This window comes from Lissotriton vulgaris, chromosome 7 (assembly GCF_964263255.1).
Source record: "Lissotriton vulgaris chromosome 7, aLisVul1.2, whole genome shotgun sequence".
NCBI lineage: Eukaryota > Metazoa > Chordata > Amphibia > Caudata > Salamandridae > Lissotriton > Lissotriton vulgaris.
Genome location: NC_141695.1, coordinates 774167399 through 774193546, shown reverse-complemented (window position 1 = coordinate 774193546; position 26148 = coordinate 774167399). Strand labels below are relative to the sequence as shown.

Genomic DNA, 26148 nt, shown 5'->3' with positions numbered 1-26148 from the left:
CCATTTTCTGAATGTTGGGCCCAGGGCCTTTTGAGTCACGGGGAGACGGAATGCCCGGCCCCCTCCCTCATTTAAGCACATTTCGGCCCCAGGGGTGGTTTCCATGGGGCTTTTGTAGGTTCCATATATGATAATTTTGGCCTGGGGGTGGGCTCCATACGGCCTGTGACGGCTTAGGGAGGAAGGCCACACAACCCCCCACCCCTTTATGAACATCGCCCCAGGCTAGGCTCCCAGGGGCTTATAATAAATTAGTGCGGTCTGCCAGCCATTTTTGTTTTGATTTTTGCCGATTTTGCAAGAGTATTGCAGGATTGCAGCATTGCAGCATTTTTTGCAGTTAATTTTCCATGTTGGCCCCAAAGGCATCCTTTTGGGTCCCCATCCCCATGGGGCCTAGGGGTCAAGGTATCCCTTACCCTGCCCCCTTATATAACATATATAGATTTTGCAACTTCAGGACAGGGGAGAAAGTTTCCGTGTCCTAGTATGGCTGCCAGCAACATATTTTTCATGTTGCTGGCAGTCAATTAGAGAGCTCACTCTCGCAGGAGTCTGACTACAGCTGTAGCAAGATGGCTCAAGGGAAATAAAGCTCCTTGGGCCAACTGTACAGATATCTATATTTTTTTACCCTTAATTCCTTAACAACTATGAACAGGATTCCACAAAAAACACAATCTGCGGACCAAGATCTAGCTTCCTGCCAAATTTGGAGTAATTCTGTTCAGCAGTTTTTGCTGTAGCCCATCTTTAAGCGGTCTATGAAAAATGCATGGGGACTTTGCGTTTTGGGACCCCCCCTATTTTTTTTTTTTCAGGCCCAGCTTGACAGATCACCCCAAAACTTTCCAGGAAGAAGCTGAGGTGGATGATCTTTTACTGTGGAACGATTCGTTAATGGGGCCTAAGTTATAAGCAAACCAAAAATCACATTTTCTATGGAAAAGCAGACCTAATTAGAACTATCTACTGGCGAAACCCAAAGGTTAGAGGGACGTTATAATTTGGAAATTGCATTAAAAAACAGTAGAAATTCACTGGAAGAAAAAAAACAAAGGTTATAAGGACGTTATAGTTCGGTTCAGACCTACACACGTAAACCAAATACATATATTGTTCCCACCCAGCTTGCATAAAAAAAAAACAAGTGCGGAAGACCGTGCCTTTTTTTAAAATAAAATTTTGCAGCTGACCTTCCAAAAATTCACAGCAAAAGAAAAAAAAAGTTTTTGCCACAGGTGGGGTCCCTGTGTCCTAAATATAACTACCTACTGGCAACTGCCAGTAGGTAATATACAGATATTAGCTATTGGCTGTAACCAGTAGATAATTATCTTTAGGACCTACTTTCCATAGAAAAAGTATTTTTTATTTTGCCAATAACTTTGGTGCCATTTGATTAATATTCATGACATGTTCCAAATTAGTATACCACTCAGTTCAGCTGCTGTTGAAAGTCTTGGGGTAATTCTTCAGCAGGCCCAAGAATAAGGGGAGGGAGGGGTTCCAAAGCGCTTTTATCCTCTGCAATTTCCCACAAGGATTTTAAGAAAGACTAAAGCTTGAACCGCTGGACGGAATTACACCACATTTGGCAGACATGTAGCTCTTCGACCAGCAATAGCCCTTTTTGTTATCTGTTTTCTTGATGCAGAGAAATATGAGGACATCGCCACCAAATAAAGAAGCCCTCACTTCATAAAGTTAAGAGGAAATACACTTGTTAAGTGGACTTTCCCTATTTGTAGTCTCGACCTCTTCTCTAGCAAGGATTTATCTGATCATACATTTGTGGATCAAGACCTCAAGGAACAACCACATTTCCTAAATTACATGCACACAACGTCACTGGGGACATTTCCTCACGGTCCACTACACAGCTGTAGTGTAGATTATGCACTACACATTTACAAAACTAGGTAGCATTTACTAATTAGCAATACAAAGTACACTAGTTGGGTAGACATTTTGTGCAAAACTGTGGACGTTTGTAGGCTAAAGGGGCAGGTGAGATTCTGTTCTGACCCAGTCACAGAGCTACAAATACACCCACACACTCCAGCACCCATTCAGATACTTATTAGGTAAGTAACATTATTTGTTCGAGGCATGTGAGCTATAGATCACATGCTTTGCATAGACTATACCGCAGCATTCTGCCAAAAAGGTGGCTAACCTGTAGCTGTTGCAGTTGCAGTTGTCTGAAAGAGTGTTCCAAGTACTGCTTGGCCTACATTAGCTTGTTGTCTCGCTATTACAGCCACACAATAGTGCTTGGTGAATGTGTGCAGTGTAGACCAGGCTGTAGCTTTACAGATGCCAGCTATGGGGATGTTTCCTAAGAAAGCCATAGTATTCCCTAGTTTGAGGGTGGAATGCGCCTAGGGGGTATTGGTTAAGTCCTCTTTGCTTTTGCATAGCATGTTTTAACACCTTGGCTGCTAGGCGTTCCCCCCTCCCCCCCCCCCCCCGTGCTGAAAATTGCCATTTTGCTGGTGTCATGACGAGCTCAGCTCGTCATCAGCACAGCTCAACTGTGCATCATGACGAGCTGAGCTCGTCATGAGCATCGAAAGGGTTAATACATTTCACTATCCACCAAGCAATACCCTATTTAGAAATAGGATTGCCTTTGTGTGGTGGAGCAAAAGCCACAAAGAGCTGTTTAGTTGTGCTAAATGGTTTTGTTGTTTTTTATGTAATTCAATAATGCTTGTTTAACATCTAATGTGTGTAGAACTCGTTCTGCCACTAAATATGGTTGAGGAAAGAACACAGGCAACTCAACAGATTGATTGATGTGAAAGGCAGATACCACTTTGGGTAGGAATTTGGGGTTAGTGCAAAGGACCACTTTGTACTGGTGGACTTGACAAAACGGTACCTCTATGGTTATTGCCCGAAGTTCACCCACTCTCCTAAGTGATGTAATAGCAATGAGGAAAGTAACTTTCCAAGTGAGAAATTGAAGTTCACATTTGTGCAATGGCTTGAAGAGTGACCTATTAGTCTGGTAAAGACAATGTAAAGATTCCAAACTGGTGCAGGTGGAAGTCTTGGTGGAATAACTCTTTTGGGCCCTTTCATATAAGCCTTGAAAACAGGTACTCTGAAAAGGGACAGATGCGGTCTATTTTGAAGGTATGTAGCTATTGCAGTGAGATGTAAGCATATGGATGTGTAAGCTAATCCTGACTGCTGTATGCATAGTAAATAAAAAATGATATTTTGAATGGAAACATCTGGTGGGTTAATATGGCTGTTATTACAATATAAAACAAACAGCTTCCATTTAGCTGCATAGCAAGCCCTTGTAGTACGTCTTTTGGCCTCTTTAATGATATTCATACAGTTTGATGGAAGGTTCAGATAGCCAAACTCTATGATTTCAGGTGCCTGATTGCTAAATTGACTCCTTGGAATGAGGATGTCTTATCTCTCCATGGCTCTGTGTGAGAAGACTGGGTGTGAGATGTAGTTTTTGATGGAACTACTGAGAGCTCCAACACTGTAGTGAACCAAGGTTGACGGCCCATGTGGGAGCTATTAGGATCAGTGTAAGGGATGTTCGTCTGAGCGTCAGTATCTGTAGCGGAATGAGTGGGAGAGGCGCCAAAGCGTAGGCAAATATACCTGACCAGTTCATCCATTGTGCATTGCTTTGGACATTGGGTGTAGATACCTGGAGGTGCAGTTTGAGCATTTTGAGTTATGGTGTGTTGGGAAAAGATCTATCTGTGGAAAACCCACATTTGAAACAATGGGAGGAGAACTTGAGGGTGAAGTTCCCACTCGTGAATCTGTTGTGTCTGCCTGCTGAGAAGATCTGCGATTTGATTGTTTACTCCTGGGAGGTGTTCTGCCAGGAGATAAATTTTGTGAGGTATGGCCCACCTCCAAATGGCTTGCGCAAAGTTTGACAGCTGGCGAGTGTCCCCGAGCCCTCCCGTCCCCTTAGTTTTTGTACGTAATACATGGCTGTCATGTTGTCAGTGCGTATCAGGACAGTTTTGCCTACAAGGTGAGTCTGGAAGGCTTTGAGCACTAGAAATATTGCTAGCAGCTCTAGATGATTTATATTAACACCATCGCCGCGGGGCTAATTCCCCCGCGGTGCGGGGGGAAGGGGGGCCGCGCACGGCGCCGCGGTGCTGATGACGAGCTCGCTCGTCATGCAGCACGGTGACCGTGTGCTGATGACGAGCTGAGCTAGTCATGGCCACACCCGCTCAATGGAACGTCCAGCACAGCAGGGTAATTATCCCCGCGAGGGCGTTTCCCGGAGGCCATGACGAGCTCAGCTCGTCACCGGCACACGGCCACCTGCTGCATGACGAGCTGAGCTTATCATCAGCATGCAAGGAGTTAAGTTGCTTTTGCCTCCACACACCTTTAATTGGGTGAGTCTGGAGATGAGCTCCCCAACCAGTAAGCGATGCGTCTGCTGTTAGCACTGCATGGAACTGGGTTGATGAAGGGTCGCCCTTTGGATAGGTTTTGTGGATTCCACCACTGCAGAGAGTGATGGGTGCAGCTGTTACCAACACTAGATCTGACAATTGACCTTGAGACTGATTCCACAGACTCAGGAAGCATTCCTGAAGGGGACGCATTTGAAGTCTTGCATGGGGAACTATCATGATGCAAGACGCCATCATTTCCAGTAGTTGCATATATACTCAAGCTGGTAATGACTGGTTGGGCTGAGACTGTGAAATTAGAGCCTGAATATTGCAGATTCTGGCTGAATTGGGACAGATTAGAGCTTTTTGAGTATTGATAGTGGCTCCTAACTATGTTTGCGTGTTGGAGTTGGGACCTCAACACATTTACTGTGAACCCGAGATCATGCAGTAACTGTACTGTTATTTGAGAGTACTGTAGACACTTTGGGTAAGAACTGGCTTTGATGAGCCAATTGTCTAACTATGGGAAGACATGAATATGTTGTCTTCGCAGGTGAGCAGCGACTACTGCAAGGCATTTGGTGAATACTCTGGGAGCAGTGGTGACTCCGAATGGAAGCACTTTCAACTGGTAGTGTTGTCCCACTACCACAAACTTGATATATTTGAGATGAGCATCCCTCATATCCCATATTGGAATATGGAAGTATGCGTCCTTTAAGTCTAGAGTAGACATACATTCGCCTTGCTGTAGGAGTGGGAGCACTTGTTGAAGTGTCACCATGTGAAAGTGATCTGAGTGAATATATTGATTTACCTCTCTGAGGTCCAGTGTAGGCCTAAGAGAGACGTCCTTTTTGGGTATTAGAAAGTATAGGGAGTACACGCCGGATCCTTGATATTGTAAATGTACGGGCTCCATAGCTCTATTTTGCAGAAGAGAATGAACCTCCTGATGAGGAGGTATAGATGCTCTGGTGGCATTTTGTGTGAGCGTGGAGGAATGTTTGGGGGATTGTTGGTAAACTCCAGGCAATAACCAGATTGGATAATTCCTAGGACCCATCTGTCTGAAGTTACTGTATGCCAGACGGGGCGGAATTGAGAGAGACAGGTGTGAAGTGATCGGGGGAAGAGGAGGCAAGTCACTGTTTGTTTGTTTGTTGAGGGGAGGTGCAGGCTGTGGAACCGTTACCTATTTCCTTGCCATAATTGCCTCTAAATCCGCCTGAAGTAACCTCTCGAAAAGGGTGACTGACTGTTACCTCTATATGATGTTGAGGTGTCTGTAGATATGCTTTTGGAGCCCCCTTTGTAGAAGGCGTGACTAAAGGAACCCCGATTGGATGGTGACTGCAGGGCTCCCATAGATTTTGCAACGTTTGCGTCTTTCTTCATCTTTTCTAAGGAAGGGTCTAACATAGGACCAAAGAGATGCTCTTTATCAAAAGGTAGATTTCAGATAGAAGCATGGTCTTCAGGTTAAAACCCTGAAATCCTAAGCAAGGTGTGCCTTCTTTGCAAGACACTGGTATTGATTGCACGAGCTTCAGTGTCAGCTGCATCTAAAGCGTATCTAATAGAAGTGTTTGAAATTAGTTTCCCTTCCTGAATTAGGTAGTGTGCGTTAGCCTTATGTTCATCAGGAAGAAATTAGAGCAATTGTTCCAATTCATTATAGTGAGCTCTGTCATATCTAGCTAAGAGAGCCTGGGTATTGGCAATATGCCAGTGATTGGCTGCCTGTGTAGCTACTCTTTTTCCGGAGGCAACTATTAGTTTAGATTCTAAGTCTGGAGGAGGGGCATCCCCAGGGGTTTGTGAGTTTGCCAGTTTACTGGCATTAAAAAACACTTGGGAATTTAATGGTAATTGACCCATGATATAAACTGGATCTGTTGGTGCAGATTTATACTTCTTATCTACACTTGGTGTACGAATTCTTGAGCGAACGGGATCTTTAAAAATGTTGTCCGCAAGTTTTAGCATGGCCTTAAGCATAGGCAGTGTATTAGTGGACCTCTGGGAAGAGCTTAGTGTTTCAAAGAGAAAATCCTCCTCAAGGGACTCTTCATGAAGCTGAACTCTATGTCCAAGTATGAATCGTTATCTGCGTTTGGATATGTATTATAATCATCCCATGGATCAGGACTATTCTAGTCTACCCCATCCCCATCATCCTGGTTGTCAGGTGATTGTGGTGGTGGTGAATTTGTGGGTGTTATTATTAAATTAGGGTTAGGTGGGGAAGGAGGTGAAAGAGGAGGAGAGGGATTAGTACCAACATGTTTTCTCTTAAGAGGAATGTGGTAAGTGTCCTCCGTTTCTAGTTTGCGTTTTAATGGAATTTTTGTATGAATATGTCCAGTTTTGGGATTGATGACCAGTTTGTTTGTTTCGGGTCTGGGTTTGAAGGCGGGATGTCAAAACGATGCTCCTTTGATGGAGTAGGAGCGTTTTTTTGTTTCGGTGCCAATATTTTTGGCGTCGGCGTCGAAGTGTTTGGATTGGAAGATGATTTTGGTTGCGAAGGGATTGTTACCAAAACGTACTTCGGTTTTGGTGCCGATTGTTTCGGTTTGGTGTCCGAATGCGGCAGATTGGTTCCCGAGCAGGAAGGCTTGAATATTTGTTTCGGTTGCAGGGCGTCGGAAACATGGTCTCTGAGACGACCTTAGCCCGTAGGCAGAGGTAGAGTTTGGGGCAGGAGAGGATCGGTACTCCCAGTACGCTGACCCTACGGGATGTCTTTGTCCATGTCGGAGTCGTATTCTGACAGGGAAATGTGTTCTTCTTCCTCAGCTCCTTGAGCTTTGAAGACCTGTTCGGAATCTTCTCTGAAGAGATCCGGAGCGGAGCCGCTGTGGTGTTGTTGCATTTCGTGACATCGAGCCAGACGGTCACAGAGCATCTTCTTGGATCGGAAGGATCTGCAAGCGCCGCAGTCTTGTTCATCGTGGTACGGGGAGAGGCACAAGTTGCACACTTTGTGCGAGTCTGTGCGCAAGTACTTGACATGGCACCGAGGACAGAATTTAAATGGAGTCCGTTCCATCGACTGCGTGCTGGCCCGACGTGGCTAGGCCCAACAGCCTTCCATGAAGTTTCTGATCGAAAGAGATTTTTCTGAACAATATGATAGCTGGAGAATGGAAAACGCGATCGAATAACAATACCGTTGAGGGTAAGTGGATTGCGCACCGAGGGGAACCCAAGAACGTTGTTGAACCGAAGGACAGCAATTCACGTCTGAATCCGATAGCGGAAAAAAACAATCTAACAATTGAGTGCGCTATCACCGAAAGGAAGAGTTTGAAGGCGGGATGTCAAAACGATGCTCCTTTGATGGAGTAGGAGCGTTTTTTTGTTTCGGTGCCAATATTTTTGGCGTCGGCGTCGAAGTGTTTGGATTGGAAGATGATTTTGGTTGCGAAGGGATTGTTACCAAAACGTACTTCGGTTTTGGTGCCGATTGTTTCGGTTTGGTGTCCGAATGCGGCAGATTCGTTCCCGAGCAGGAAGGCTTGAATATTTGTTTCGGTTGCAGGGCGTCGGAAACATGGTCTCTGAGACGACCTTAGCCCGTAGGCAGAGGTAGAGTTTGGGGCAGGAGAGGATCGGTACTCCCAGTACGCTGACCCTACGGGATGTCTTTGTCCATGTCGGAGTCGTATTCTGACAGGGAAATGTGTTCTTCTTCCTCAGCTCCTTGAGCTTTGAAGACCTGTTCGGAATCTTCTCTGAAGAGATCCGGAGCGGAGCCGCTGTGGTGTTGTTGCATTTCGTGACATCGAGCCAGACGGTCACAGAGCATCTTCTTGGATCGGAAGGATCTGCAAGCGCCGCAGTCTTGTTCATCGTGGTACGGGGAGAGGCACAAGTTGCACACTTTGTGCGAGTCTGTGCGTAAGTACTTGACATGGCACCGAGGACAGAATTTAAATGGAGTCCGTTCCATCGACTGCGTGCTGGCCCGACGTGGCTAGGCCCAACAGCCTTCCATGAAGTTTCTGATCGAAAGAGATTTTTCTGAACAATATGATAGCTGGAGAATGGAAAACGCGATCGAATAACAATACCGTTGAGGGTAAGTGGATTGCGCACCGAGGGGAACCCAAGAACGTTGTTGAACCGAAGGACAGCAATTCACGTCTGAATCCAATAGCGGAAAAAAACAATCTAACAATTGAGTGCGCTATCACCGAAAGGAAGAGTCACCTACCTTGTGACTGGAAAGACTTCTTCAAAGAAAAACAAAGTGCAAACATCCGGATCCAAAACTAGATGACAGGAGAATGCAAAGCATGTGATCCACAGCTCACATGTCTCGAACATAAATGTGGGGTTGCCCTTGCCTCAGTGGAAGCTCACAGACAGAGTCGTGCAGTACTGCAATCAGGCCAAAGCTGCTTTGCAAAGAGGTCTATTGTGGGAATTCCCCACCTTTGGAAGTATGTTTCTGTTAATGGACGGTGTATCTCCCATTCAAGCACCTGCTGGTGTGTTCTGCTGAGGAGACCTGCTATGCTGTTCTCCTCTACTAGCATGTATTGCACTAGGAAATGGATCTTGTGACTGTAGGTTAATTTCTGTTTTTCTATGCCAAGTGGGACAATTGCATGGAATGCCCCTGCCCCGTTTATGTATGTAATACATGACAGTCATATTGTCTGTGCGTAGAAGGACGGTCTCCCGTTATGTTTGTAAGAAAAGCTTTGAGAGCCATGGAATGGCTAATAGCTCCAACAGCTTCATGAGTAGAAACTGTTGTTGTGGTTTCCAGGGTCCCTGAACCACAATGTCCCTCATATGAGCTCCCCATCCCAGAAGTGGTGCATCTGTTGTGATTGTTATTTGCAGGATTGTATCCTTGAAGGCTCTCACTGCTAAAATGTTGTGATTGTTTCACCACGATATAGCCTGATGAACCGTGGCTGAAACCAACAATAGACCTTCCAGATTTCCTCCCACTTTCACCATTGAGATGCTAAACACTCCAAGAGGGGTCTGATGTATAGGCGAGAAAGCGAGATTGCTATACAAGAAACCATCATTCCTAAAAGTCTCATTGTTTTTATTGGTAGGTGATGATGTGACTAAAAAAGAGCCAGTTGGTTCTGGAGATTCAGAACCCTTTGGTGATTAGGGTAAGCTGTCCCCAAAATGACAATGAGAATTGACCCCCGATAAGGTTTAATGTAAGATGGTTGGAGATGTGATTTTGTCACTTTTTTAAAAAAACATTACTTTTTGGGAGTTTTAGATAGCGTGAACTAGACCAGAGACATCGGGTATCAGAGCGCTATACATTAGCACCAGTTTCGTTACAGATGGACGCATTCCTTTTTGTTAGGTTCGGGGAGATTAAGTGATTTGGCCAGAATCACTGGATGTTGAGTGTTGTTGCAGAGACTCGAACCTGGTTCCCCAGCTTCGTGGCCGACCACACTAGCCGTACACTACATCCTCACCCACATTGATTGAGAAACCCAATTGATGCAGTAAATGTATTTTCTTTTGGGTGTCTGCGAAATATTTGTTTGTCTGGACTCATGATCATGTAATTGACTAGATAAGGAACACAAATATTTTCTCTTCTTACTTTTGCTGCTACTACTGGTAGACATTTTGTGAATAGCCTTGGTGCAGTCGTTACTCCAAAGGGAAGTATGTTGAATTGATAATGATGTCCACTTACCACAAATCTTAGAAACTTTGTGTGTGCTGGATGGATTGGAATGTGGAAGTAAGCGTCCTTCAGGTCTAATGCAGCCATGAAGTCGCCTTTTTGCTGTAGTGGTATTATATCATGTAATGTTACCATGTGAAAATGTTCTGACAGTATGTAGGGATTTAGTGGCTGTAGATCCAGAATAGGTCTTAGGGTTCCGTCTTTCTTTGACAATCTTTTTAATCTTTTCTAGCTGATAATCCACTGTAGGTCCAAAAAGATGTTCTCCATCAAAAGGTATATTTAAGATATGTTGTTGTGTCTCAAGTGTGAAGCCAGAAAGGAGTAACCCTGCATGCCTTCTGGGCATCATATAAGTATCTCCATCTAAGGCACATTTAAAGGTAGTATTTGAAATGATCTTCCCTTCATTAACGAGATCTTACCCCTTCTTCCGGTATTCCTCTGGAAGATGTTGCATAAGCTCCTGTATCTCGTCCCAGGTAGCTCTGTTATTCTCCAATGGTTTGCATGGCCTGTAGCAACTCTTTTTGCTGCAGTGTCTATTCTTTTGCTTTCTTTATCTGGAGGAGGTGCTTCTCCAGTGCCTTGTGCAGCAGCTCTCTTCTTTGCAGTAGTGACAACCAGTGAATCTGCAGGTGGATAGCCTATAATATATACTGGGTCGTTTGGAGAGGTTTTATATTTCTTTTCAATACGTGGTGTTAGGCTCTTAATTTTACTTGGTCATTGAACACCTCTTTAGCCACTTTTAGAATGGTTCCATTCATGGGTAAATATTGGACAGTTCTTTCCGCGGTTGATTGCGTTTCAACCACAAAAAAACACATTCCTCATCTGTAGAATGCATGGGGAGCTTAAGATACTCAGCAGCTCTTTGAATGACACTGTAATAGGAGGAAGTGTCATTAGGGGGAGAATGTTTTGTAAGCACATGTGGGTCTATGTCATAATCTGGTAGCATCATATCATAGTCTTCCCATGGGCCAGGTGTGTGATCAGTATTGTGTGTAACCTGGCAATCAGTGTCCTGTATTTTTCCCTCTTCTTCTCCTTGTGGAGATGGTGAACGAGCGTGAGATGAAGCAGGTACACTAAAAACTATAGGGCTGGCGCTTCAACCTTCTTGGAGTATAATCTTTTGTGGAGGCTCAGAAAGTTGTCCCTCTTCTAGTTTTCTTCTTGTAGTCTCCTTTCTCTTTTTTAGCACGAACTGCTGTAGTCCTTCAAACACTACCCCTTGCTCTTCAGTGGGTTTAGTACTTTCTGTTTTATGTTTTTGTGTGGAGTTGTTGTAGTTTTAGAAACAGACTGTGCCCTAGAAGTATTCGACTCAAAAAGAACGATTGATGGACAGAATGTTGAACAATGTCAAACATTCACCCCAGTGGATGTCCATCTGAACTTTTTGCTTTTGTCGCTTTAAGTGGGAGGGTATGTCCAGATGTGGGTCCCATGCTCACTCCACCACTGGATTTAAGCTAGCCTGGCTGATGAGGAGTGATACCCCAAAACCGGTTCCAGGTTGCTTGCTTCCGGTCCCGGGAGGAACTGGCTTGGCAGTTCGGACAGGACTGTTGCCATGAGGAGCAGGGTCAAGACTGATTTGCATAAGGTTGGGTCCAAACTTGGGTGGCGTGGTGGGAAAAAAAAACTATGGATTAAACCCAGATCTGTTGACTGGGGTGAATGATTGCATTGTTCAGCATTCCATTCATCATCTGTTCTTTTTGCATTTGTCACCCCAAATTGGACGGATATGACTGGACATCAGTCCTGTGCTCTCCATGCCACTTGAGTCAAGCTATCCTGGCTGATGAGGGGTGAAACCATGAAATCGTTCCCAGGATGCTTGTTTCCGGCAGTTAGGGCTGGACTGTTCCTATGAGGAGTAGGATCAAGACTGATTTACATATGACTGGGTCCAAACTGGGGTGGCGAGGTGGGCAAAAAACTGATGGATTAAACCCAGGTCTGTTGACTGGGGGTGAATGCGGCGCGGGGGTGTCCACTTGTGGGACACCCCCGCGCCGCACGGCCACCAGCTACAGCGTGTGCCCCTTAGCCTTGTCCCTGCCGCGCTGCCTGCCTCGCCGCCGGCTGACTCTGTTGCCGTTTGCTTTGTTTTTGTTTTGACCGCCATTTGTGCTTGTTCAACTGTATTCTTGCCCGTGTTAGCGTTTTTGTTTGTTTTTGTTTTGTCCGCCATTTGTGCTTGTTCAACTGTATTCTTGCCCGTGTTAGCGTTTTTTGTTTCCCATTAGTGCCTGTTTATTTTTCAGCTTGCGTCCTTCCTGTTTGCCCGCCTACCTCGCCGCCCTCCGTCTTCCCTCCCCGCTCCCCGCTTCCCGCCACCACCGCAGACCCCGCCCCTTTTCTCCTTCTGTTCCCTCCCCGCTCCCGCCTCCCAGCTGCTCCGCCCACCCGCGCACTTGGCCTTTATATGGCGACCGTGCGAACGCGCAGCGGTCACGCGCAGCGGGCGCGCCGATTGTGCGCCGAAGGCGCGCCAAAGGTAAGCCCGTCTGCGCCCGTCCGCGACCGGATCGCGACCAGCACCAGGACCCCTGGCCCCCGAAGACCCCGACCGACCCGCCTGACGTACTCCGCCGCCACCCTCATCGCTCTCAACTCCGGCCGACTCCCAGAATGCCATCAAGCCACACCACGACGCACCCACGGACCTTTCAGCTGCCACGCCTGCAAATTCACCTGCATCCGGACCTGCCTCACACCAGCACCCGCAAAGTCGAACACCAGCAGCACCCACCTCAAGTGCATCCTGCTCAACACCCGCTCCATCCACAGACACGCCATCGAACTCTGGAACCTCCTAGACGCCACAGCCCCTGATGTTGCCTTCCTCACGGAGACCTGGATGAACGCCTCTTCAGCTCCCGACATCGCCATCGCTATCCCAGAGGGCTACAAGATCGTCCGGAGGGACCGCAACGCCAACCAGATGGGAGGAGGCATCGCCATCATCCACAAGAACACCATCCGTCTCACGACCAGCACCGACAACACCCTGACCACCGCCGAACACCTGCATTTCCAGATCCACACCAACCCGAACACCACCCTCAGAGGCACCCTGATCTACCGACCCCCTGGACCACGCACACAATTCAGCGAGGACATCGCCGACTTCGTCAGCCCGCATGCCCTCCCCTCCGCTGACTACATCCTCCTGGGGGACCTCAACTTCCACCTGGAGAACAACAACGACCGCAACACCACCACCCTGCTGGACAACCTCGCCAACCTGGGACTCAAGCAACTGGTGTCCACCCCCACCCACCTCGCCGGACACACACTCGACGCAGTCTTCTCTTCCAGCACAGACATCGACTTCAGCCACGCCACAGAGCTTCAATGGACGGACCACAGCTGCGTCCACTTCACCTTCAAGAGAACGACGACCCACCAGCAACAGGCCGCCCGCAGAAGCTGGAACAAGATCACAGCAGACCAGCTCGCCACCTCCCTGAGCCAGCACCCTCCTGCCAGCTCAGCGAACCCCAGCCAGGCCGCCGACAACCTCACGAAGTGGATCAGCATCTGCGCGGACGAGCTCGCCCCGCTGAGGACCCCGCCCAGCAGACCCGGAAGCAAGAAAGCCCCGTGGTTCACCGACGAACTCAAGAGCTCCAAGAAGAACTGCCGAGCCCTCGAGAAAGTCTGGAGAAGGGAACCCACACCGGACAACAGGACCTCCTTCAAGCTTGCCATCCGGAAGCACCACCAGCTGATCCGCGCCGCCAAGAAAACAGCATTCAAGGAACGGTTGGACAACAACGCACACAACTGCAAGGAACTCTTCAACATCGTGAAAGAGCTTTCCAACCCCAGCGCAGGAAACAACGACATCACCCCATCGCAAGACCTCTGCAACTCCCTCGCTTCATACTTCCACAACAAGATCGCGGACATACACAACAGCTTCAACAACCAACCAACGCACACCATGACCGAACAATCACCCCCCACCACCACCCTCCACGCCTGGACCCCGATCAGCACCGAAGACACCATCCGCACGATGAACTCCATCCACTCCGGATCACCGACCGACCCCTGCCCTCACCACGTCTTCAACAAGGCCGACGCTGTCATCGCACCCCACCTGCGAGACATCATCAACACATCCTTCGACACCGCCACCTTCCCTGAGAGCTGGAAACACGCCGAACTCAGCGCTCTACTCAAGAAACCAACAGCGGACCCCACCGAACTCAAGAACTACCGCCCCATCTCGCTCCTCCCGTTTCCAGCCAAAGTCATCGAGAAGACCGTCAACAAGCAGATGGCCGCCTTCCTCGAGACGAACGGATCCCTCGACCCCTCACAGTCCGGCTTCCGAGCCAATCACAGCACCGAGACCGCCCTCATCGCCGCCACCGATGACATCCGAGCCCTGATGGACAATGGAGAAACAGCGGCCCTCATCCTCCTAGACCTCTCCGCGGCATTCGACACGGTCTGCCACCGCACCCTAGTACAGCGCCTCAGCAACATCGGAATCCAGGACAAGGCGCTGGAATGGATCATCTCCTTCCTCGACGGAAGAACACAGAGAGTCCGCCTACCACCGTACAAGTCAGAGGCCTCCGAAGTCATCTGCGGCGTCCCTCAAGGATCATCTCTGAGCCCCACCCTCTTCAACGTCTACATGAGCCCCCTCGCGGCCATCGTACGCAAACACAACCTCAGCATAATCTCCTACGCCGACGACACCCAGCTGATCCTCTCCCTGACCAACGACCCCGCCTCCGCCAGAGCCAACCTGCACGAAGGGATGAAAGAGGTAGCCGAGTGGATGACGACCAGCCGCCTGAAACTGAACTCTGACAAGACGGAGGTCCTCATCCTGGGCTCTTCCCCCTCCGCCTGGGACGACTCCTGGTGGCCTCCCGCCCTGGGCACCGCACCCAAACCGACAGACCATGCACGCAACCTGGGCTTCATCCTGGACTCCTCCCTCTCCATGACCAGGCAAGTCAACAATGTCTCCTCGGCGTGCTTCAACATCCTACGCATGCTACGGAAGATCTTCCGGTGGATCCCCACCGAGACCAGGAAGACCGTCACCCAGGCCCTCGTCACCAGCCGACTGGACTACGGCAACGCCCTCTACGCCGGTACCACCGCCAAGCTCCAGAAGAGACTCCAGCGGATCCAGAACGCCTCAGCCAGACTCATCCTCGACATCCCACGAACCAGCCACATCACCGGACATCTGAGAGACCTTCACTGGCTCCCCGTCAACAAAAGAATCACCTTCCGCCTCCTCACCCACGCACACAAAGCCCTACACGACCAAGGCCCGAGCTACCTCAACAGCCGGATCAACTTCTACGCTCCCAAACGCCACCTCCGATCAGCCAACCACGCCCTCGCCGCCGTCCCCCGCATCCGAAGAGCGACTACAGGAGGAAGGTCCTTCTCCTACCTGGCCGCCAAGACCTGGAACTCCCTCCCTCCCGACCTGCGCCTGACCCAAGACCACCTCTCCTTCAGGAAGAAGCTGAAGACCTGGCTGTTCGAGCAGTAGCGGCACCCCCCCCCCAGCGCCTTGAGACCCTACGGGTATGTAGCGCGCTCTATAAGTGTCACTGATTGATTGATTGATTGATTGATTGATATTATTCAGCATTACATCCATCAGCTGTTCTTTTTGCTTTTGTCATCCTAAGTGGGAGGGTCCCATGCTCACTGCACCACTGTATTCAAGCTAGCCTGGCTGATGAGGGGTGATACCTGTAACTGGACCCAGGATGCTTGTTTCTGATCCAGGGGGGACCTGGCTTGGTAGTTAGGGCTGGACTGTTTCCATGAGGAGCAGACTGATTTGCATATGGCTGGGTCGAAACTGGAGTGGCGTGGTGGGCAAAAAAACGATGGATTAAACCCAGGTCTGTTGACTGGAGTTGTATGTTTGCATTGTTCAGCATTATGTCCACCATCTATTCTTTTTGCTTTTAAGTACTGAAATCATGGCTTTTCTTAGTTTTTAGAAGAGACATCGATCCACTCGACTTCGAATGCTTTTTCGGCTCCGATGTGTGTATCTTGGAGCTCTTTGGTGGCAATGTACTTATTGGTTCAGATTGATGCCTTGAGCCGAAGGTTTGGTCTGAGTCTACGTGGTCTTCAGTGCCATAATAGTTTCGGAACCTTCCCCTTTTTGATGTCGGACCACCTGATCAGGACTGAGAATACTCTCGTCCTTTCTTGGTTCTGAGGCTTGGTCATGGTGTCGGCCTGAACTGGAAGGTTGCGGCGCACCATGTCGGGGTATCGGTGGTGGCGAATGTATAATTTTTTTATGGGGGTAGCAGTACTCAAGGTACGTGGTGTCGTTTTGGTCCTTGGACTAGAGTCTGTGATCAGCTTCAGGGATTTGAGTTGTACTGGAGTTAGTTCTTCCCCAGAAGATAATTAGGACGTGGAGTAGTGTGGGCTGGCTAGTACTGTCCCACCTGATGTTGTGGCGCTGGGTTTAATGTTGTGGCTGAACTCGGCCTTAGTTGCATGCTCCATTATATGTGCCATCGATACCATTGTGATCAAAGAGTCTTATTATTTTTAACAATGCGCAGGCAGCGCACGGTTCTTTTTCGTGCTTCGGAGAGAGTGGCAAGTTACAGACGTCATGTTTGTCAGTGTGTGTGTACTCCCCTTCCGCCTCGGATGACTCCTGGTGGCCCACGTCGCTGGGCACCCCACCGACACCCACTGACCAGGCGTGCAACCTGGGATTCATCCTCGACTCCTCTCTCACGATGTCCTTGTGTTTCAACACCCTGCGCATGCTCCAAAAAATCTTCCGGTGGATCCCCACCGAAACCAGAAAGACGGTCACCAGGCCCTCGTCACCAGCCGACTGGACTACGGAAACACCCTATACGCAGGGACCACAGCCAAACTTCAGAAACGCCTTCAGCGCATATAGAACGCCTCCGCACGATTCATCCTCGACATCCCCCGCCACAGCCACATATCCGCCCACCTGAGAAACTTGCACTGGCTCCCTGTCAGCAAGAGGATCACGTTCAGGCAGCTCACCCACGCACACAAAGCGCTCCACAACATGGGCCCAGAATACATCAACAACCGCATCACGTTCCACACCCCCACCTGCCAACTCCGCTCCTCCAGCCTCTCCCTCGCTACCGTCCCACGGATTCGCAGAGCCACCACCGGAGGAAGATCATTCTACTACCTTGCAGCGAAGACATGGAATTCCCTTCCCGCACACCTACGACTGACCCAGGACCATCTCACCTTCAGGAAACACCTCAAGACCTGGCTAATCGAGCAGTAGCAGCACCCCCCCCCTTTCTCCTTAGCGCCTTGAGACCCTCACAGGTGAGTAGCGAGCTCTACAAATGTACTGATTGATTGATTGACTTGACTCCGCCCCGAGGACACCGTTTGAAGAATTCTTTCTTCGCCTACATCACCCGAAGACTATCATTGTCGATGGTTGAGTGTATTCGGAATTCGGGAAGTCCTTCCTAGGTGTAGAATTAGATTCTTGTGATTAGTTTTTTTACATAGACCCTGTGGCGCCAAATCTTGAACAGATTCAGTGTGATCTGTCAGAATGTGATGGCGGAAAAAAACGTTCTGAGGAACAAAGACTTTGACATGCGCAATGCCTCGAGGGGGAGGAGAATCGACGCATAAAGCTTCTTGAGAAAAACAACTTGCAAAGTTCAGGCAAAGACTAGATGCATATCATGCATATCGGCACCCAACACATTCTACTAATATAAAGGTTATTTAATATTTTATGCATTTGCCTCTGGCAAACCAAGGACTGTAAGTTCAGTGGGGGAGATGAATATAAACAGAAATAAATTAAACTTTTCTACAGATGAAGTCTGTTCTTAGTAGTCCACACTGAAAGAGAATCAGAGAGTGAGCAATGGTGCAGATGTTAGGACTGCCCAACCATTCTAGCAGTCCCAGCACTCCTTGAAGGTGGTGGCTATCACTAGATAGGTCAACCAAGCTCCATGAATCAGGAAATCTCAAACAAAAATACCAGTAAAGTACAAAATAAAAATATTAGCATACAGTTTTCATGTGTGCTGAGCAACCACATGCCCAATTTCATTAAGCAGAGAGAACAGCCTTACAATGAAATCCTGAGGGTATATTGTTGGTGGGATATTGTGCATCTCCAGTTTACTCTCCATTTATGCTGGGCAAAATGTCTGCAATGCCTCCTACTGTGTAACGGCGGCCGAATAGAGGAAGTACTACTTACACACTCTATATTCAATTCTGGGGCACATTTACTGACACACAGTTAGCATACTAAATGCTGTGATGAACTCTTTGTAATAAGGTCAGTATTTTCAGTAACAGAACTCAATCACTAGTACACAACCAGTACGTAGAATTCAATATTACCCGCTCTGCCTGTACCTATAACTACTTTTTGCCTACACCGTTACCATCGACAGTCCCAACGAATCAGTTTCCCAAAAAGGGAGATGAATAAAACACGGAGGTAAACCTGTCTTCTGATACTGCATTATCAGCAAAGGTGTTCAAAGACTTCTGATGCTCTATCAGTTGTTCAAACATGAAACTTCTCATTTGTACACTTACCTGAGTCTCTCCCAATACATCACGGTTCTCAATGGGGAATGGATTTGCAGAAATGGAAAATGTGTACACTGGATCTTTGGGGAAGGTGGTGGGGATCTAAGAGTAAAACAAAACAACAAAGTCAGTGCAATAGAAGCCTAAAATTACACTGGATGGTCTTGTTCTGAGGTAAGCTCTTGAACCTGCGCTAGGGTAGGGCACCTGACATCACCATTGCTTACATTGCATTTTTCAGGGGGCCTTTCTAGTTACTGTAAGAGGTCTCTTTCTAATCAAAATAAAAAATGCTATGCACATGCGATTCAGAGGGAAGTTGAACTCGGTCATTTGAATGCGACGTATGACTTGCAGTAAGTAGCCTGCTACGGGAGTTTTGGTGCAGTCCATGCTAAAAACCAACAAAGAAGGTACAGGGAAAAAGAGACAGCACAGAAGGGTTCCGGAAAGAATGGCCAGCCATGCATGTAAGTGTGCAAAATACACAAAGGTGAAGATCACTTATCGAGAAACCCCAAAAAGAAGAGCTGGCTATATAGGCATGCCTAGAAGACAAACGTGAGAAGATAACATAAAAAACAACACCAAAAAAGAGGGGCTTGCCTTTACATATAGACCTAGAGGATACACATGGATGGAGATCACAGATTTAACCACTAAAAAAAAAAAGGCCGTACAAGTTGATCTAGCACCAAATCTGTGCAGGTCAAGAAGATACCTTTGGTGAATAAAACATATCCAGGCCACCCAAAGGAGTCAAAGCCCAGACCCATATAGAGCATGGGACAGGTGTAGGAGAGAAGGGATCCCTGTATTTGCACAAAACCCCAACCTCACACATTTTAGCAGTACTCACATCTATGATGAGATACTCCACAGGCAGAGGGCGAGCTAACTGTGTGATCTCATTGCCAAACTTGTCTATGTCCTGAAAGGAGAGAAGCAGGTGGTTAATATTACAAATCCCAGTGAAATTGACTATACATCCTTATTGAGCATTTCAAGCGAGGATATCTCCATTGAAAATGTCACTGTTTATTGTAGGAACATAACTAAGATGACATGTGAGTGGACCCATAGGCAACTAAATGTAACATTCTCACTTCCGGTCCCACTGCCTAAGCCAGACAATAAACTGCTCCAATGATCAGAAAGTAATTGGCAAATGCCAGTCTATAATATAAAACACATATCTTTCAAGAATGTTTTATTTATTATTTATTTATAGTATTTGTAGAGTGCGCTGTGGCCAGTCTGGTATCCTGGAAATGAGGCCACACTTGTCCAGGTGTGTGGAGCAGGGAATGATGACATCAATAGCAGGCTCTTTATTGTTTTGGGAACAACCAGGACTTCAGAGCTTTTCTAAATTTCAACAGGTCCGTGTGTGATCTTAAGTTAGATGGCAGCTTATTCCAAAACTGAGCCTCTTTAACTGAAAAGACTCGTCTGCCTTGGCGTACCCTTCAGAATCTATGTTCCTGAATGAGATTTGCTGTTGCAGAACGTAGTGGCCTTCTCAGGCGTATCTTTTTAATCTACGTTGCAATGGTATCGGGCCCTTATTCTGAAGAGCTTTAACACAATGCACATAGACTTCAAAAAGATCCTCTGCTCTACAGGAGTGTTGGATGCAGAGGATCTACGGGAACTGTTTAGCATTAGTTTAGTCGCAGCTACCTTCACTCTTTGCAGCCTCTAAACCAAGTAGTCGGGCGCTTAAAAGAGAACAGAATTACAATAATGGACTCTGTGCAATTAGGGACTTCGCCTGTAAGGGAAGCACTGGGTACAGCTTTATGAGGCCTCAAAGCAAAGGCATCCTGGGGGATACTAGGTATCCTTTTACTGACACAAACACCAAAACTATAAAATACATTTCAGACAACCTTGTACTTCTCTGAAACGCTCCCACACAGGTACTGTTTGTTTGCCATTCAGATACCCTTCTCCGCTCCTTTCTAAGAACTGACATTTAATTAGCCAATACTCCATCATCCTTATTAACTTAAGTTTCTGTAGTAGATGTCTATACATTTCTTTCATCCCAATCCGCTATCTGGATATTGTTTATCCACTCAAAACTTGCAACGTCGTTCTTGCATGCAACACAAAACACTCCAATCATCTACAAAGGGCGTCACTTGTGGGCTTGGAGGCAACAAGAGTGCCACTGGGTCTCAAACTAGCAGTAACAGTGCAATTAAGGTATTTATGTGCTATGCACACACTGCTGAGAGGGCAGAGGAATTAGAAGAGTTGATTTAGGAAACAAATTAAGAGATCAGACCTAGGATAAATGGTGACATTTTATCTTCAGCAACTGATCTTACGCCCAGTTTTGTGCATATATTGTAGGGACAGTATACAGAGGTAATTATGGGCCTGAGCATTCAGTGTGCTTTGTAGACTTGGTAGAGGTGTTTAAATATCATGATCTCTTTTGTTTGGTGCTAGTTGGGTAAGGATAAGGCTGCAACGCATGATCCAACTTTCTAAGGTCTGGCATAATTTTGCTGCTCTATTCTGTACCAGAGAGGAGTTATATTTGTAATGTTTTGGGGAGGGCTACATAGTGTGTTTTTCAAAGGTCCAGTTGACTTAACCCTATAGTTGTAACTAACTCAATCTCATGACGGAGAATCACAAAGGATAAAAACATGTTTTTTAATCTGAAAAGTTAGAGGTTTGCTACCACAGCTGCTCCTTTTGGCTAGCAAAACACAACGTTACCATTCAATCAATGAACTCCATATGTTCCCTGTCTGATGATCAAGTTATTTACTCATACTTATTGTTATATTTGCTATATTATCGCAGCACTAAGTCATTTAGAGTTCTTTAAGAATGCTTTAAGTGCATATCAGGGATCATGTTTTCTATTCATCTGCGCATGCCTGCTAATATGACTAATGCAGCAGATGGATGGTGAACCAGGAATCTGGTTTTTGAACTGCAATACCACATTTGAAGGAATCCATATGGTAAAGGTGACCCGTACCTGCGCATTAGGCACCAAAGGGATTCCTGTCCAGTCAGTGGTAAACGTCTGTAACAGGCTTCGAAAAACAAATCCAGAGAGTAGCGGGCCTGAACTGTTCCACTAAGTTTAACAAAGGAATGTGGATATCTAATTAAGAAGAAAAATTCTGCTTCTAGTCAGTGATCAGCAAAAGACACACACTTGATGGACGGAATACAGAACAAATCAAAACATTCACCCCCAGCCAAGAAATCTGGGTTAAAGCCATCATTCTTTTGCTCACCATGCCACCCCAGTTTAGACCTCGCCATATGCAAATCAGTCTTGACCCTGTGCCTCATGGGAACAGTTCAGCCGAACTGCCAAGCCAGGTCCTCCCTGGACTGGAAACAAGCATCCTAGGACCGGTTTCGGGGTTTCACCCCTAATCAGCCAGGATAGCTTGATTCCAGTGGCACAGCGAGTCCGGGACCCACGTCTGGGAATACCCGGCGCACTTAGCGCAAGAATTCAAAAGACACAATTGATGGACGGAATGCAGAACAAATCAAAACAGTCAAGAGATCTGGGTTAAATCCATTATTCTTTTGCTCACCATGCCACCCCAGTTTAGACCTGGTTATATGCTAATCAGTTTTGACCCTGAGCCTCATGGAAACAGTTCAGCCCGAACTGCCAAACGAGATCCTCCCACGGTGAGCAAAAAAATTATCGATGTAGGCCCAGATCTCTGTACTGGGGTGAATGTATGACATTGTTCTGCATTCCGTCCATCAATTGTTCTTTTTGCATTTGTCACCCCGAGTGGGACGGGTATGCCCAGACGTGAGTCCCATGCTCTCCATGCCACTGGAGTCGAGCTATCCTGGCTGATGAAGTGTGAAACCTTGAAACCGGTCCTAGGATGCTTGTTTCCAGTTCAGGGAGGACCTGGCTTGGCAGTTCGGGCTGGACTGTTCCCATTGGGCGCAGGGTCAAGACTGATTTGCATATGGCTGGGTTCGAACTGGAAGGGCATGGTGAGAAAAATTATGGATTTAGGCCCATATCTCTGTAATGGGTTGAATGTATGGGATTGTTCTGCATTCTGTCCATCAATTTTTCGTTTTGCTCTAGTTTGTGATCAGCAAAAGCTAATTAAATCGGATTTATGATAAGCTTGCTGTTCAGTTCACTGCCTGGGGTCATTCATAGCAGTGAGTTCACAGATAAGATGATCCCAAAGGTAATTTTATGTTCCTAAACCACAAAACATGTTTTTTAAATTTATTTTTTAACTAGAATTGTTTCAGAGACCTGTGAATTTTCAGTCTCAACATTTTCAGCAATGGCAGTTACTCATGATTGTTCAACAATTGTTCCTGTTTCCTGGGATCCTTCTGTGCTCACAAACCAGCAAAGCAGAGTCATCTAAACCAGGAAAGCAGCCTATTAAAATATTGCTTTCCACCATGGATGCAATACAGTACTCACCCTGACCATCAACCAAACCAGCAACAACCCTTTTCAAAGCCACAGCAACTGCTCTCCCACCTCTGCATTTACTTTACCACATAAAGAAAATCCTGGACTAAATCCAGAGCCCTCACACCTTCAATTCGGATTATTTCATTGCAGGATACTCTTCCTGACTGATTGGTCATTTTTATTCCGTTTATGCTTTGTACTGTTACTCCCTATACATTTAATTGTTTATTTTACCAGTAGTTGCCTACCAGCAGGGGAGCCTGTAATAGGCAACAAAGGGGTTGATGGTCACCCATTTTGTATTTTTTTCCCTCGCTCACCACGCCTCCTTTACCTGGCTGCTCAAAATGACGACTGCGCTGCTGGCGTGCCTTCGGCAAGCCTGTCTGTGCCCATCAGTGATCGGAACGCAACCAGCACCAGCCCCCCTGTTCGTTTCACATCAGATCCTATTACTAGAACTGAGGAGAGCAAGAAAGTACATCAAGAGGCTCAGGCTAACTTCTATAAAAACATAAAACTGGCCAGGAAGAACAGTCTCACTCAGCAACTGGTAGAGGCAGGCAATTCATCGAGGGAGCGGTTTAAAATTTTACTGGCTTTCGTAAAACCGGTAGCCTGTGAGAGCCCTGACGAATTCTCTCAATCTCTTTGCGATGAAATCTCATGTTAATTTTAAAACAAGATAAATTTGATTTATGATAAAATCATGGTGGCCTCCAGTAAAATGAATAATACCCCACACTTCTAATCTGCCTGCATGCAGAGAGAAATCGTTAATGTCCTTTCCAGCAATTTGTGCCTTAGACCTTCCTCCCCTTTTCAGTCATATAAAATCGGGGTCTCCTGATGATTTTTTGCCTGCCAAAATAGTTGCACCCCTGAGCACCCTGCTTGGACCTTTGATCCAATCAGTCATAAATCTTTCACTTAGTGCCCTCGGAATGGAAGAAAGCGGTGGTGAACCCTATCCGAAAGAATGCAGCACTCTCATGGACAGACCTCTCTAATCTCCGACCCATCTCCCTTTTGCCATACCTCAGTAAGATGAACGAGAAGCATGTGAACACCCATCTATCTAAATATATGGAAGCGGCGGAAGGTCTGGACCATTCTCAATCTGGGTTCAGACCTAATCACAGCACCGAATCAGCCTTCCTTTCAGTGACCGACAACATCAGGATGCAACTGGATGGAGGGGGATCTATTATTCTGGTGCTGTTAGATTTATCCGCCGCCTTCGATACAGTGTCACATGAGGTACTTCTCGGTCGTCTAAGGGAAGTGGGCCTAGGAGGTACGGCGCTGTCCTGGTTGGAGAGCTTTCTCTCAGGCCGCACACAAGAAGTCAGGCTGGGCTCCCATCATTCCATCTCTAGGGAGCTCACCAAGGGAGTGCCACAGGGCTCATGCCTAAGCCCAACACTGTTCAACTTGTATGTGGCCCCCTTGGCGGGCATTGTAAGATCTTATGGGTTCACCCCGGTGTCGTATGCTGAAAACACTCAACTTCTGTTCCCTTTTAAGACTCTTACGCCCGCATTGAAAAATCTTTTGCTGATGGAATGAGGGCAGTATCAGACTGGATGGCCCTAAATTGCCTCCAGTGCAATGTAGGCAAAACAGAGGTCATGCTGTTTGGGGAGGCCACGCTTCTGTGGTCCCCTGAATGGTGGCCTCTGGAATTAGGACCAGCACCAAGCCCTAAACAGACAGTGAAAAACCTGGGAGTGCGACTAGATCAGGCACTACTACTCAAACAACATGTAGGTCAAGTTGCCGGATCTTGCTTCCGTGTCATCGGATTACTACGACGGGTTTTTCCTTTCCTGCCTGGTAGTCTCAGGAAAACACTTGTCCAGACTTTGGTGATCAGTAGATTGGACTACTGTAATGGTCTGCTCTTATCAGCCAATGAGGATCAACTCAACAGATTACAAGTAGTCCAAAACACTGCGGCGAGACTTGTCCTTAATGTCCTGCCCAGGACTTCCTCACGCCCCCTTCTGGACAAACTCCATTGGCAGCCGGTGCGACAACGCATCAAATTTAAAATCTGCTGCACTATACACCGATGTCTGTTTGGCACTAGCCCCAAATTTTAGTCTGAAAAATTTAATTTCTATATTCCGGGACGTTCTCTGCGTTCCAATAAGCTACAATTACTTCAGATACCCAGGATTAGGAGATCGAGGCAGGGAGGACGAGCTCTTTCCTAAAAGGGTCCTATCCTCTGGAATTCTTTACCCCCCCCCCCAATCTGAAACAAACCACTAATTATTCATCCTTCAGGAAATCATTAAAAACATACTTATTCTCGACTTTCTAAAAAAAATGATAAATTATCAACCATCCTATAGATCATGGACCTAACTGGGCAATTCTTAACTAAAAGCGCAAGCGCGGAGATACCCCTTCAGGGGTCGAGTCCTGCGCTATATAAGAATATAAATAAATAAATATTATAAAATACTCCTACACAAGAGAAGCGTTGCTGTTCCTTCAACCAGTAAGTAACTTGCCTCCCTTATACAGCACTGTCACCTACTTCGGGAACTACCATAGCTCCCCATTCCACTAACACAACCCCCCTTCCAATCAGCGCTCCCTCTATCTCTTCCCCTCCTCGCAATAACACACCTAGCAAGGACCCCACCCAGGCCAACCTGCCCCCCTCAACTCAGTCGCCTGTATTTTTCAGGTCACACCCTGACTCCTCAAATAACTGTCCACCCTTTGAAAACGCGCCGCCTCCAACCACACTCCACACCACTCCTGTCCACCATCTTCCCTCTACTCAACCACCCACATTTACAACTAGCCCACACACACACTCAAACACGCTTACTAACCCTCTCACCCCTGCTCCGGCCCCTATACCCGTCCAGCACACACCTCAGACACACACCCCTATGTTGTTACCGCCTCCCACCCCAATCATTACCAATTCTGATACCAGATTAGATCATGTCCAC

General features: G+C 47.1%; 1 protein-coding gene across 1 annotated transcript in view; it reads right to left on the bottom strand.

Moving 5' to 3' along the window:
- NPLOC4 (NPL4 homolog, ubiquitin recognition factor) overlaps positions 1-26148 on the bottom strand; it is a 537117-nt gene that overhangs the window by 43799 nt on the left and 467170 nt on the right. Inside the window, exons 13-14 of the mRNA XM_086931004.1 lie at positions 19580-19651; positions 18727-18822 (exon numbers count right to left, since the gene is read on the bottom strand). Of these exons, the coding sequence (XP_086787130.1) occupies positions 18727-18822; positions 19580-19651 (168 nt within the window). The remainder of the gene's footprint in view (positions 1-18726; positions 18823-19579; positions 19652-26148) is intronic.